This window comes from Hipposideros armiger, unplaced genomic scaffold, assembly GCF_001890085.2.
Source record: "Hipposideros armiger isolate ML-2016 unplaced genomic scaffold, ASM189008v1 scaffold_93, whole genome shotgun sequence".
Classification (NCBI taxonomy): domain Eukaryota; kingdom Metazoa; phylum Chordata; class Mammalia; order Chiroptera; family Hipposideridae; genus Hipposideros; species Hipposideros armiger.
In genome coordinates, this window is record NW_017731443.1 from 3,447,744 (window position 1) to 3,462,626 (window position 14,883).

At 46.0% G+C, this 14,883-nt stretch overlaps 1 protein-coding gene across 1 annotated transcript; it reads right to left on the reverse strand.

The window, feature by feature from the left end:
• Positions 1-2,064: 2,064 nt before the first annotated feature.
• LOC109384153 (HRAS-like suppressor 3) lies at positions 2,065-9,857 on the reverse strand. Its single transcript, XM_019645190.1, has 3 exons — positions 9,846-9,857; positions 6,690-6,777; positions 2,065-2,454 (listed from the first exon to the last, which is right to left on the reverse strand). Exons 1-3 carry the CDS (start codon positions 9,855-9,857, stop codon positions 2,066-2,068), a joined length of 489 nt encoding a protein of 162 aa, XP_019500735.1. The 3' UTR covers position 2,065.
• Positions 9,858-14,883: the final 5,026 nt, after the last annotated feature.

Sequence of the window (14,883 nt, forward strand, 5' to 3'; positions counted from 1 at the left end):
GTCTATTGGCTGAGTGGTGCAGGCAGCACGAGCCCTGGACTCACTTGGCCTCCAGTTTCAATGGTATTAAGACTCAATTGGCAAAATTTATAGAAACTCTTTAAATACCTTGGCTAAAAGCATTGCCATTCGTTCTTTAAAATCTCAGATCTACTCCTTTTGGGACTCATAACCTCTCACCTTTTGAGATAATTACAGGACGCCCTATGCATTTGGCCCCTGCCTCTCTTGATCCACAGTTGGTGAAAGGAGACATACTTCAATATTGTAAAGGCCTAATTGCTTCTATTGACAATAATCATGCTTTAGTCGAACAATCATTTCACCATGTACTCCAGGGAAATGGAAAACTAAAAATTCACACTCTACAACCTGGAGATTTGTTTATTGAAAAAGACACCTCAAAAAAGATTCCCTCCAGCCATGCTGGAGGGGCCCTTACCAGGTACTGTTGATTAACCTCTGTGGTGCTAAACTGCAGGGAGTAGACTCTTGGATACACGTGTCACACCTGAAGAAGGCACCAAACCCTGACTGGAAAAGCACACAGTCTGGTGACCTGAAACTAAAGCTGTCAAAATCTAGAGCAAGTAGTCTCTAAGGAGCTTGAGTTCCTGGTTTAGGCCTGCCACATAAGCTAGTTTGCTATGTTCTAATTCTACCTTTGATCTCTTTAAGCTCTGCTTCTGATGTCGGTTGACGCTGGACACCAGCTGTTTCCCGATTCATGCACTCTCCTTGATGTAAGAGATGACACCCAGAGGAGGCCCTTTCCGACATCGAGGGACAAAAGGCTGGACACTGGAAAGCCTGAGACTAGAAGACTTGATGTTGATCAATGATGCTTTTAGAGAAAAGATCTTGATCAAGAAGGGGGAGTGATAAAAGTGAACTGGCATCTTAAGATGACTAACCATAGAGCTGAAAGGACTATGGGCGGAGATGGGCCCCCTGTTAGCTCTGTAGCTCTGACTTCCTGTTGAAACTTTGTGGTAGCTTTTGGGGGAGGGATCTATTTATATAAAGGCCATCTGGGGAAGTGGCTATTTTTTTTGCATATGTGTGGCCCATTCGAGTCCGGCCAGAGGATTACGTTCTCACACTGCTGTGATGGTTTTTTTCTTTGTCTTTTCTAGATAAACTGTTGTTTTGTTGGGTTGTCTGGATAGTTATTTTGGCCAGTCGACACCGTACAAATCAATAAGAAAAAAACAAGCAACCCAAGAGAAAAGTGGACAAATATATTGATGGGTCCTTCACAGAAGAGCAAATACAAATGTCCAATAAACATAGAAATGTGAATTAAAAGATCCTGTTATCGACGAAAAAACATGCAGCCTAAGAGAAAGCTTATAAGAGTTTATGTGAGCCAAACTGACAATTACCAGGAAGCAAAATCTCAACGGATTGAGAAAATGCTCCACCAAATGGCGGTTTGCAGTTTATTTTATACGTAGAATCAAAGGAAGAGGGTTATATGAAATCCATTGATAGTAGATTAAGGGGGTGGGAGAAAGCAAAGCAGGGAAATCTCTGGGATTGGATAAAAGTAAATTGGAGAGACAGGTACTTCTTTTTTTTTTAAATTAAATTATTTTTTATTATGAAATACACATTTTTAGAATTAGTTTCAGCTGTACAACACAGTACAATAGTTATACGTTTTACCCCTCAAAGTGACAACCCCCTCCCCCAATCCACCGCCCCATTTCCCCCCAATATCATACATGTCTATTACAAATCCCTTGACTCCACTCCCACACTATACTCCACGTCCCATGACTATATATATATATATATATATATANCTACTTAAGCACTGTGAGCCCCAGTTTCCCATCTGTAAAGTGGGGATGGTAAACCAACCTCTGGGGCTGTGGTAAGGGGCCGTCTCAGGGCCCAGCAGGCAGGGAGGGATCAGCAACGGGATGGCTGTCATGGCTGTGATGCACACGACTGGCCATCACCTCCTAACCGCACTGGTCTGCACTGCAGACTGCGACATCTGTCCCACCCTCATCCCCACCCGAGCGGTCCTGTCCTCAAGGGAGGGATTCTGTCTCTGTTATTTTGTCCCCTTCATGCCTCTGTCCCCACCCTTGCCCGGCCCACACTGAAGCCCAGCCACTGTCAGGTGAGGGAATAGTCTGGTTCCTGGGGACAGGGACACAGGCTGAGGACGCACCTGATCGCTGCGGGGGACTCCATAGCGCAGCCTGTTGACAAAGTGCTCACAGTTCTTGCTGGTCAGCTTGTAGAGCACCTCCTGCCCCACCAGAGACTCTGCCCGCTGGACGATTTTGCTGGGAGGCAGCGGTGAGTACTCGTCATCATGTTTGTTATTGACACGGTACTTGTCTGTCCCGGCCACCACGGACAGCCGTTCCTTCTTCACCTTGGCCTTGTCAGTCAGGGCAGACATGACGCTGGCCGCACCAGCTCCTGCGATTTCACCTGTGGATTCACACAGAGGAAACAGAGGGATTGGTCCTGGGCTGGCCCCCAAGGACTCAGAGTGCCCTGAGCAGGTAGCCCCATTGGCCTTGGCATCATCGATAAGGATGAGCTGTGGAAGGGAGCGGTCACCCTGCCTAGCTTCCCACTCAAGGACAGGTCAGACCCAAGCCTGGATGACTTTGGAGAAGTCACCAGGAGTCTCTGGGCTCCGGATCCTCATTTCCAAAGACAAGGACATGAGTTCTTCTAAAGGACCACGTGAGTTCAGATGTCCCTGAAAGATTCAGGTCAACACAGGGCTAAGACACCCGGGTCCTAGTCCCAGCTTCCTCTCGCTAGCTTGTGGCCTAGAAACTGTCATTGCTCTTCCCTGAGCCAGAGCCGGAAGCCCCTAACAGGCCAGGATGGCAGTTTGAAATAATAGGAAAGCAAACTGCTGAGCTTTCACCTGGATATTCAGGGCCCCAGGCCACCGCCCTGCTGGGCTTACTCACAGCAAGTCAGTCGCTTCTCTTCTCACAGGCTTTTATCACTTAAAAATGGAAAGTATTGTACCTGGTGATGTCTATACTGTCCTGGCTTTTAATTTGTCGGATTTGCCTCTAAATGGGACACCAGCCTCCTGCCTCACCCAGACTTCCCGGAAAGCTGGAATGAGAAGGCCAAGTGATGGCTCCTGGAACCCTCAGGGAGGAGCCGATAAACCTGCTGGACGAAGCTGTACTCACAGAAAGCCTGTTGGTAGAACACCAGTCTCTGAACAGCCAGCTCATCTAATAACCAGCTTCTAAAGTCGTGTGTGTGTGTGTGTGTGCGCGCGCGTGTGTGTGTGTGTGTGTGTGTGTGTGTGCATGCGCATGCATGTGTGTGTTTATACTTTAGTTCACCAGTTCTTATCTTCTTTGAAAAGGTGATTTTGTAAAATGTCTCTGCCCCAGCTCACTCTGGCAACAGGAGCAGGGATGGGGGTAGAGGCCCTCAGCCGAGGAAATATCAGAAGGGGTAGCACCCAGCTTTGCCTAGGCTGCAGACCCCAAAGAGACGGAGAGGTGGAGGCACAAGATTAATATAGGCAAAAAATAAGTCACCAAGAATTTATCCTTTTTCATGAGGAAAACACATTGTCTCCTCCATCTCCGCCCCTCAGTAACCCCCACCCCTGAGTCTCTCCTTATCGGCTTCTCATTTTCCCTTTTTCTGCACCTTAGCCTTCCCATGTCTTTCTCTGGTCACCCCACACACACGCACTCGCTCCCTCTCAGGCCCCCCAAGTCCCCCATCTTTCCCCTTTTCTTCTCTCTCCCCACCCGTGCCCTCAGCCTCCCCTTCTCTGCCATGAGTTTCTTCTTTCCTCAGTAGAGAGCGCCTTCTCCTAAATTGCTGTGGGCGGCTTGGACAACAGTTTGGCAGGTTCTTACCATACGATGCCATCACGCCACCCCCAGACGTTTACCCAAAAGAAATAAACTCTATGTTCGCCCGTACAAAACAAACCTCTGTGGGAATATTTATAGTGGCTCTAATAATTACTGTCAAAAATAAAAAACCACACAAATGATCTTCATCTGGTGGATAGATAAACAAAAGGTGGTACATGCATACCATGTGTTTCTGCTCAGCAATAAAAAGGAACAAAATACTGTCACTTGCTACAACATAAACGAACCTCAAATGTGTTTTGCTAAGTTAAAGAACCTAGGCAGAAAAGCAACATTCCATATGATTCCATGTGTATGACATTCTGTGAAAGGCAAAACGATAGGGATAGAAAAAAGATCAACGGTTGCCAGGAGCTGGGGTGTGGGAGCTGGGCGTGCCGGGGTTGACACCTAAGGGGCATATGAGGACTTTGGGGACGGGGGTTAAGGGCACTCTTCTACATCTGTATTGTGCTGATGGTTACATGATCACATGAGTTTGTCAAAACTCACAGAACTGTACACTAAAACTGATAAATTTTACTATTTGTAAATTATTCCTCAATAAGACTAATATTTTAAAACTTGAATTAAAAAAAATATATATATTTATATATATGCACACATGTGTATACACACACCTGCTGCACAGCTGCTGTTAGTGGTTTTATACTATGCCATATGCCATTAAATGCAGGTATCCATTTTATTTGGCCAATTCTCTGCTCTTGAGTGGTTTTCAGAGTTCTGGCATTAATGCAAGGAAACTCTGGAAGGGAAGGGAGTTGGGCTCAGCCCCCGCCAGGCCCCACACCAGCACTCTCCTGTGCACCCCTGAATCTCACCCTATATGACCTGGGAGGTGGGACACTCATCTGCTCTACAGAGGGTGCCCCTGAACGTAGGGGGTAAAGTCACATGAGCACGTCAGAGGCCAATAAGCGGAGGCCCCAGGATTCCAGTCGGGTTCTGTGCAGTTGGGAGGCCCATGCCCCCTCCATTACACAGTGTGCAGCCAGACGTAACTATTTGGAGGACACGGCGCTTTCCTACTCATTTGTCCCTCCAGCACATCAACTACACAGGCCATTGGACCCATGAAGGCATGTTTCACTAGGACAGTGGGTTGGCTAGACTGAACCCCACTCACTCCTGGAATAAAATCTCTCCATGAACTTGCTGCTGAGAAAGAGGAGCAGGTGATATACCTAACAGGAAATGTCATTCAGCCAGTGTCACTGAGCGCCTACCATGCCAGGCACTGAAGTGANGTGGGGCTCCAGAGGGTCCACACCTGCCTGGCTCCTTGGCTCCCTTTGGGTCAGAGGGCCCAGCTGCTCTATGAGGCCCAATAACCAGAAAGCTGAGAGACAGGAGGCTTTCTCATTTCTTGCAGTCGAAAGCTTGCCAAATAACGTGGTAGATTGAGGAATCAGATCTTATGAGAGCTCCAGGTTCTAATTCCAGTCAATAAATCTCCCATGGGACAGGCTCCCAGCAGCTCTGGAGGGACTGGTCAAAGGTCCCTTCCCTGGGTGCCCCTGTATCAAGAATCCCAAACACAAATGTTTACCCACAGTCTCCTCCAAGTGAAACTGTCTCTGCGGTCACGTTTAAACCATATGATTGGCTCCACAGGGCTGAGCTGATTGGCCTAGAGGAGTCACCTGACTCCTCTAAACAGCAGTCAATCAGTAGGCTGAGATAGGATGTGGTGAGCTGAGCCAGTCAGATTCTCTCTCAGGAACTTGAACTGGGAGCCAGAGAGCCACAGGCCTGGGGAGAGGTGCTGCTGAGCGGATGGGGAAGGAAAAGCCTGAGGGAGGAGGTGTGGTCAGAGAGCAGGGGTCAGGGCAAGCCAAAGTGGTGAGGAAGCAGGAGTGCTGGGGGTAGAAGCTACAAAGCAGAGGAGCGATGTGGAGAGCAGAAGGAGATAATGATGCTAATTGCTCCTGGAACCAAGAGAGCAGGGAGTAACATGAGAAACGGGGAGCCTCAGTCAGTGGTGGCGGGGTCACATTCATCGTGGAGAATCTTCTACACAGTTCCAGCCGCTGAGGTCCCAAGCCCTGGCAGGCCAACGGTTCCCATTCTTGTCCAGGTATGTCTCCCCTGCCCCTCGTGTATTCTCGCACCATAAAAAGAGCACAGTCCTCTAGGAGGAAACGCAAGAAAAGCGGTGAACGGCCAGGACACTCTTCAGTGTAGCTGGGAAGGAGCCTGTGTTAGCTCCAGCTGCCTTCACAACATACCACCAACTGCGGGGCTTAAATGAGAGACACTTATTTCTCGCAGTTCTGGAAGCTGAGAAGTTCAAGATGAAGGTGCTGGCAGGTTCAGTACCTAGGAAAACCCTCTTCCTGGCTTGCAGATGGCCACCTTCTCACTGTGTCCTCTCGTGGACGAGGGGGAGCTCTGGTCTCTCTTTTTATAAGGTCACTAATTCCACCATGGCTCCCCACCCGCACCCCTGCTGTCTCATGGCCTCCTCTAAACCTGATCACCTCCCAAAGGCCCCACCTCCAAACACCATCTCACTGGGGGTTATGGCTTCCATGAATTTGGGGGATTGGAACACAAACACTCAGTCCACAACACAGCCCAAATGTGTCTTTAATAGAATTCACACTAGGCTTCATTTTCCCAAGTAAAATCGTATTGTGCTTTTATTTAGCTCCATTAAAATAAGCCTCAATGATCATAAAACAGAGTGAAACCAATAAACAAAATTCCGCACCGGACGACTAAGCAAGACTTCATACTCAGTGGTTGCTGTCAGGACAATTCCTTGAACTTATTGCTTTTCTCGCTTGCTTTTGAACAGCTGGGACGCGAAGAGGGCTCCAACAGCAGCAGCAGCCACGGCCGTGACTATGCCCCCTGTCTTGACCGCATCAGTGACCTGAACCAGAAGAGAAGGGGCGTCACACTCAACATCAGGGGCCTGACCACGGATACACCCACCAAGCTCAGGGAAGACCCGTCTGCCCTTATCCTCGGCAACAGGACCATGGAGGGAAGAAGTGTTGGCAGGGAAGGGGGATCCCAAGAGGGCAGGCCATCCAGGAAAATGTGGAGGTGCTTGGTGGGGCAAGAATGCGTAGGTACTTAAAGCATAATCAACCCTCAGGGGGGAACTGGACAGGACAGAGGGAAAGTGCCCGGATGTTCCAGGGCAGAGCTGGGAGCTTTAAAGCAAGTGCAAAGTTGGGGCAACCACCCCTGTGAACTCTNTGAAAGGAAGACATTTTGATGACATTCAGGACATCAAGGGTAATATGACAACAGCTCTGATGGCCATTCCAGAAAAAGAGTTCCAAAATTGCTTTGAAGGGTGGACTAGGCACTGGTGCTGGTATATAGCTTCCCAAGGGGAGTACTTTGAAGGCGACCATAGTGATATTCAGCAATGAGGTATGTAGCACTTTTTCTAAGATAAGTTTGCAAACTTAACTGTCTGACCTTGTACATATAGGTACAGATACACATATAGGTATATGAGGAAACTTACTGTAGGTATTGGCTAACATGGTTATGGAGACCAAGAAGTCTTACAATCTGCTATCAGCAAGCAGAGAACCGGGAAAGTCAGTAGTGTAATTTTTTCAGAGGCTGAAGAACTAAAAATAAGATGGTGGAGGCCACTGGTGTAAATCTTGGAATTCAAAGGCTTGAGAACCAGGAACTATGACGTCCAATGGCAAGAGAAGATGGACATCATGGCTCAAGAAGAGAGAATGAGTTCGTACTTCCTCCACCTTTTTGTACTATTTATGCCCTCAATGGATTAGATGATGCCTGCCCACATTGGTGAGGGTGATCCTCTTTACTAAGTTTACTAATTCAAATGCTAATCTCTTCAGGAAATGCCCTCAGAGACACACCTAGAAATAATGGTTTACCATCTATCTGAGCATCCCTTAGCCCAGTCAAGTTGACTCATAAAATGAATCCTCTCAGGCAAAAATACAAAATTTTAGAAGAAAATACAGGAGAACATCTTGATGACCTTGCTGTAGTTCATAAGTACACATACAAATAAAGGACTGTGAATGAAAAAGGGGTTTAATGGAAAGTATCTTCACAGGGTGATTGATCATAAATCCCAAACTGGGCAGGCCATGGTGGTAGTCATGCCCCAGCCCTTAAAAGGTTTTCCTCTGCCTTAAGCCAGCCTATTGATTTGTTCTTGTGCATCTAGGTTAACATACTTTTAAAATAAGCAGAACCACCCTCAAGAGACCACATAATCTAGTTGATTATCCTGTAATCCAGTCCCCAGTTTGCTTTCTCCCACCCTCATATAATCTTCCTTACTTCCCTCCTTAATCTCGACTACATAAAAGAAACAACAAAACTATCATTCTCCAAAGCATTCGAGATCTTTTTCCCTGGCAATTGTTGTCAGTTTTGGCTTAAATAAACTCTTATAAAAATTTTCTGCAGGTTTGAATGTTTCTTATGTTGACAGGATAAAAAAAAGTAAAACACAAAAAGATAAATTTGATTACATCAAATAAGAACATCTGTTTATCAAAACATATCATAAAATTAATGAAAAGGCAGGCCGACACTGGAAGAAGATACTTTAGCACAAAAGATGACAAAGGATTAGTATTCCGAATATATAAAGAACCCATTGATAAAAGTGGACTGGCATCTTAAGATGACTAACCATAGAGCTGGAAGGGCTATGGGCAGAGCTGGGCCCCTTGTTAAGTCTCTAGTTCTGACTTCCTGTTGAAACTTTGTGGTAACTTCCGGGGGAGGGATCCATTTATATAGAGACCATCTGGGGAAGGGACTCTTTTTGCACGTGTGCGGCTGGTTGGAGCCCAGTCACAGGAGTGTGTTCTCATACTGCTGTGGTGGTTTTGTTTCATTTTCTTTTCCGAATAAATTGCTCCTTTAGTGGATTGCCTGGAGAATCATTTTGGCCAGTCGACATTTTGGGGACTCCTCTGGGATCCAGAGAAGAATGGAACTCTGGTGGCTTCTGACCGGTGAGCAAATTATGGTGCCTAACTGAGCTGTTTCGGTTGATTCTTTGCTCCCCGGCTTAGAAGTCTCAGGTGAGTTCTTTCCTGGATCTGAGCCAATGGGCTTTTGCATCTGGCACTCTCCAGGCTTTATTCAGAATTGTTTTAAAATTTTTTATTTGTTGCTGTGCGTGTGTGTGAATGCGTTAAAGGCATATTTGTTTGTCTATGTTGTCTGAGTATTCATTGTGGCACATTGGCTCAAATTCTTCAGAAAGCAATCTGTCCTTTGAGACAAAAACTGGCCTTCGCCTAAGGTCACTTTTGGGGATAGAGGTTATTTCTACTGAAATCGGTCCGTTTTATTCGGTATTAGATCATGCTGCCTCACTGAGAAAGTTAACGGAGTGCCAGCCAGTCAGCCGGTAACTGAACTCCCTGAGAGTTGGTAATTTCCTGGAACTGGCTCCAGGCTTCAGTCTGGTTTGCAGTGATCAGACTGTTTCAGAGTGAGAGTGAGGTGAACTGAAGACCTGTAGGTTGTTTGAGTTGTGAATTGTTTTGGGCCCAGTATTAAAAATGGGATCCTTGCTGTTTAAGCCTTCTAACACTGTCCCTTCTCCAGGGACACTAGCTGAATATGTATTTAAAATCTGTGGGGAATTTTTGTGCACATATTTAACTAAATGGACAGATCTGACTAAAAGTAATTTCAAAAATCAGTGACCGCTTTGGAAAACTTTGGAGATTCCCAAACTTGAGTTTCTTAAAACTAAATTGGATAGCAATAGCACTATAACTAAGAAAGAGGAATGGAATGCCCATGGAGTGGCATAGTGACACTTCCAAATAAGACTGTAAATCTAAAGTTGCCTTTTTACAAAATAAAGTCTCAAAGTTAACAGAGACTGTTAAAAATTCTCAAAGAGACAGAATGACACCTGAAACCTCTTGTTCTTTCTCCACTTCTGCTCCTTTGTGTCAAACTCACCTCCGAGGTCATCTTGTCCCTCGTTGCCACCTCCTTTGTTTCAACTCAACCCCAGCTGTTGCCACGCAGCTGTCCAGCTGTCTGTCCTCCTGCTCTTAACCCTAAACTGACCCTTTTGAGGACACTGCTCATACACCGTGCGTCTCCCTGTTTGGCTCCAAAGGATGGCCGGTTAGTCAATGACGGGTAAGATTCCTCGTGGGAGGAACAACCTAAGACAGGCACGGTCGGATGGAGGCCATTAGGAGAAATCTCGGGGCTGATGGAGGTCAGTATGAGCCCTCACTCACCCCCCAAAGAGACTGGAGGTTTTCTACCTCTGTAGCTACATTCCTTCCCTCAACCTGCTTGGGAAGTGACCTGATGGTGTGCTAGTATCTGTCCTCAGCATAATAATCTTATCTTCCTGGGGTTCTATGCATATAGGGTGTGTGAAGGCAGAGAGTCTGTCTTATCGCTCGGTAATAGCAGCTTGCAGACATGGGTAATCTGGCTTGAGCAAGTTCTCAGGAATGAGACTCACAGACTGTGGAGAGAACAATGCTACTTCCGGGTGGGTGGAGAAATAAAAGCGGTGTGTCGGCCCGATTTGGGGCCCTTAGTCCATGAGGCTGGAGACCCTTGGCCCCACGCTCATGTAACTCTTGACTGCTGTTTCTTTTATTTCTTAACCCTTCGCCACCCCCTCTCGTTTTCCCACTGCTCATGTCGTGCGGGACACGACACCCAGCGGCACCTTCTCTCAAATCTTCTCCTCTCTCTCCTTCCTCAGAACTTATCAGTACTTTTCCATTTAAGATGAAACCCTCTGGCGATCCGAATAAGCCCCACGTCTTCTACATCCCCTGGACTAAAGCTGGGTTACCAGCCATTGTAAAGGGGTTTCCTAATGTAACTGAGGACTCTAATAGGTTTCCTGAGGAATTTGGTCATACTATTCAGGCCTATCAGCCTGGGTTTTCTGATTTGTATTATACCAGCTAATCCATATGTTGACTGGTGAAGGTCAAGCTAGACGTTGGATGAGGATTGCCGGATGGGAGCATCCTGATAGGGATTTAGAAAAGCAAGCCTCCAATTATTGGGAGGAAACCAGGGAACTTGCTTGAAAGCTACATCAAGCAATTCCTAAGGCCTTCCCCGGGGCTACTGATTGGAACAAAATTCACACTTGCTCACAAAGGCCTGATGAATCTGTTCATGACTATTCTAATAGGTTTCAGGTAGTTTTAAAGGAAAATTCTGGTCTTCCTTCAGATGTTGACACCACACATGTAACTTTTAGTTCTTTGTCAATGGGCTAAATAAAAACCTTTCCCTCCTGGTTAGGAGATCTAGGATGGGATGAGGAACTATGCCTACCCTAAACTTTGTAAATTTGGCTAATGAACTTGCCAGTACCCTAGACGGGCCACCCAAAAGTGAGATTGCCAAGGCTTTTGACTTTCAGCATTGGCAAATGAGAGGCCTTGTGGGAAACCAGAGAACTCCAACTTTTTGCCACTCTTGCAAGGAGCAAGGACATTGGAAAAGGGATTACCATAAATTGAAGTGCACAAGACACTCTCTGCCTACTAAGCAGTCTTTTTCAGGCCTTCCTAATTCCCAGTGATGGGGCTCCAAGGAATTACAGGGGCTTTTTCCAGTCCTTTCCTTTAATCATCCTGGAGAAATTTCTCTTCAAATTGGGGAGGAAACTATTTCTGTTTTTATTGACACCGGTGCTGCACTCTCGATGCTCAACCCCATTGTTATAAACTGGCCCCTGCCTCAGAGTAACAAGATATTTCATACAGTGGGGATTTCAAATAAACCTCAACAGATTCATGCATCTGATCCTACTCCCTTTTGTCTAGGTCCCGTAAGAGATGAACATTGTTTTCTCCTTAGTTCTTCTGCTCCTACGCATTTATTAGGCAGAGACTTCTTAAAGAAGTATCATGCTGGAATATCCTTTTTTTTTTTAAAGGAAGTAGTGATGTTAGAGTTTGATGGTAACTGTCAGAATCACCAATCAGGTGAATTACATGACTTTTCAACATCTTTTATTTGTGCTATTTCTGATGGTACAGTAACTGAATCTGAAAACACTCATCAGTGGTCCCTATTGGACCAACTACCATCTCTATGGGCAAAATCGTCAACTGATACTGGCAGAAGTCACAGTGCACCTCCTATCAAGGTTCAAATTGATCCTTCAAAGCCTCTCTAGATTTAATCAATATCCTAGAAGAGGCTGTCCAACATATAAAGCCCATAATAGAAGATTATAAAACTCAGGGTATCATTATTCCTTGCAGTAATTCTTGTAATATGCCTATTTCTACCTGTGAGAAAGCCAAAGGGATGAGGGTGGAGGTTTTTCCAGGACATCCGAGCAATAAACCGTATTGTTATCCCTCGACACCCTGTCGTTCCTGACCCTCATACGCTGTTGGCATCCATTCCAACTGCAAGTAAATTCTTTACAGTAATAGATTTATGCAGTGCATTCTTTAGCAACCCAGTTGAAGAAGCTGGCCAGTACCTTTTTGCTTTGACTTGGGAAGGAAAGCAATTTACCTGGACAGTAATGCCTCAGGGTTTTACTGACAGCCTCCTTATTTCTCAGATTCTGAAGACTGATTTGGATGATATAGTTTTCCCTCAAGGTTCCACTTTGTTACAACATGTGGATGATTTACTTCTTTGCTCTTCTTCTCAGGTTTCCTCACAGGATGATAGCATCCATTTGCTGACACTTTTGGCCTTAAAGGGACATAAGGTCTCTAAAGAGAAATTACAATTTGCCCAAGCTCAGGTTTGATACTTGGGACATCTGATATTGAAGGAAGGTCTGGGCCGGCCGAGTGGCGCGATGGTTAAGAACTCGCTTGGGATGCCAGAGGGCCCCGGTTCGGATCCCACATATGAGGGCCAGTGACACTGCCCTCCGCAGCTAAGATGCTGAACAACAGCTCGGCCTGGAGCTGGGTTGCCGTGAGTCGCCGGCGACGGCGTAGGCTGCAGCCCCTGCTGCAGTGGGTTGCCATGGGCTACTGTATGTAGCCAGCAGCCAGCGTGAGTGGCCAGCAGCCAACGTAAGCGGCCAGCAGCCGCAGTGAGCGGCCGTCCAGAAGCCGGCGACTGATCTGCCTCACCTGGGAGGAGCGCAATGACGGTGCCAACTTGAGCCAGTGGAGCAACGTCCTCCACAACTAGATTGAAGAACAAAAAAAATGACAGCAGCTTGTCTGTTCCCCTTCCCCCAATTCCCCACCACTGTTCCCATCCCCCCAATTCCCCAATAAATATCTTTAAAAAAAAAAAGAAAGAAAGAAAGAAAGAAGGTCTGCGCCTGGACTCAGACAGGCTCCATGGCGTCCTAAGTTTCCCAAAGCCCAAGACTAAGTGACAATTGTGAGGTTTTCTTGGGCTAGTTGGCTATTGCCGGGATTGGATCTCAAATCTTTCTCTTATGGCAAAACCTCTATATATCCTACTAAGGAATAAGAGTCTTGACCCAATTTCATGGGAAGAACAGGATGACCTGGCCTTTAAGGTCACCTTCTCTTGAACATCTTAATTACCACATTCCCTTCTTCCTTTTTATACATGAAAAGGAAGGAAATGCCCTTAGGGTGCTCACTCAGAAACATGGGGATCAACATCAACCCCTAGGATACTCTAGTCAACAACTGGACCCTGTGGCTTAGGGATATCCCCTTGCCTCAGACCCATTGCTGCCACAGAGAAGATTGTTGTGGGATCCCCTCTAGCCATCTTTGTGCCTCACGAGTAGAAGCTCTCCTGAGTTCTCATCACACCCAGCATCTTTCAGTCAGCCACCTTACTTCTTATGAAATCATTTTGTTAACTGCTTCCCATATAACACTTTCACATTATAATAACCTTAATTCAGCTCCTTTTTTTCCTTCTGAGACTGAGGAAGCCCCTCATGACTGCTTGATATTAACAGATCACCCTCTGACTCCTCATGATGATTTGCAGAAGACTCCTCTGGGTAAATGTTATTTCTCATGGTTTACCGATGGTTCGTACTTACAAATGGCAATAGTGCGTACTGTGCTGGTTATGCTGTTGTAATTCCTCCTGAAGTCATTGAGGCGGCACCTTTGCCTCTGGCCACTTCAGCACTGCAGGCTGAATTATATGCCCTCACTCGAGCTTGCATTTTAGCAAAGGGTAAAGCTGTCAACATTTACACTGACAGCAGATATGCCTTTGGGGTGGCTCATGACTTTAGAATGTTATGGAAACAATGTGGTTTCCTTACCGCCAATGGAGATAAAATTAAGAATGGGCCATATGTACAGAGATTATTGGACGCTATACTTTTACCTAATGCCTCAGCCATTATTAAGATTCCGGAGCATTCTAAACTTGACTCCCTGGAAGCCGAAGGAAATCACCTGACTGACATTTCTGCTAAAAATGCTGCCCTAAAAGGCGTCAAGAGCAGTCAAACCTCTGTCATGGTCCAGAGAGAAGCTTCAACAGTTGATGACTTAGAAAAACTGGCCAGAGAAGCCCAACAATCAGCTTCTGAAGAAGAAAAACATAACTGGAAATCCAACAATTGTTTGTTTAATAAGGAGAAGAGACTCTGGTTTGGACCAAATAACAACCCAGTCCTATCAGAAACTCTAAAATTTCCACTCCTAACCACTGTACAGGCATCGAACCATTGGTCAACTGACAAAATGGAAGCATTCATGCACCAATATTAGTGGGGAAATATTAATAAGGCTGCAAAAAGTACCTACCTCAGGTGTCACATCTGTCCAAAGTATAACTTAGGGAAGCCTATTTGTACTGTCCCTGGACTTTTTAAATTGCCAGATGGACCGGTTGAGGTCTGGCAACTAGACTTCACACAGCTTCTGCCATCTCATGGATACAAGTATGTTTTAGACATGATATGTACCATATTTCCCCATGTATAATATGCACCCTTTTTTGAAAAATTTGGGGTCTAAAAACTGGGTGCATCCTATACAGTGGTTGTAGATTTTTTTACTTGCATTTCCTGCTTTTT

Excerpts from the sequence above, each read along its gene's own strand:
- LOC109384153 (XM_019645190.1), bottom strand. Across the intron at positions 2,455-6,689 it reads CGCGTCCCAGCTGTTCAAAA|GTGAAATCGCAGGAGCTGGT; the intron begins GCAAGCGAGAAA and ends GTGAATCCACAG.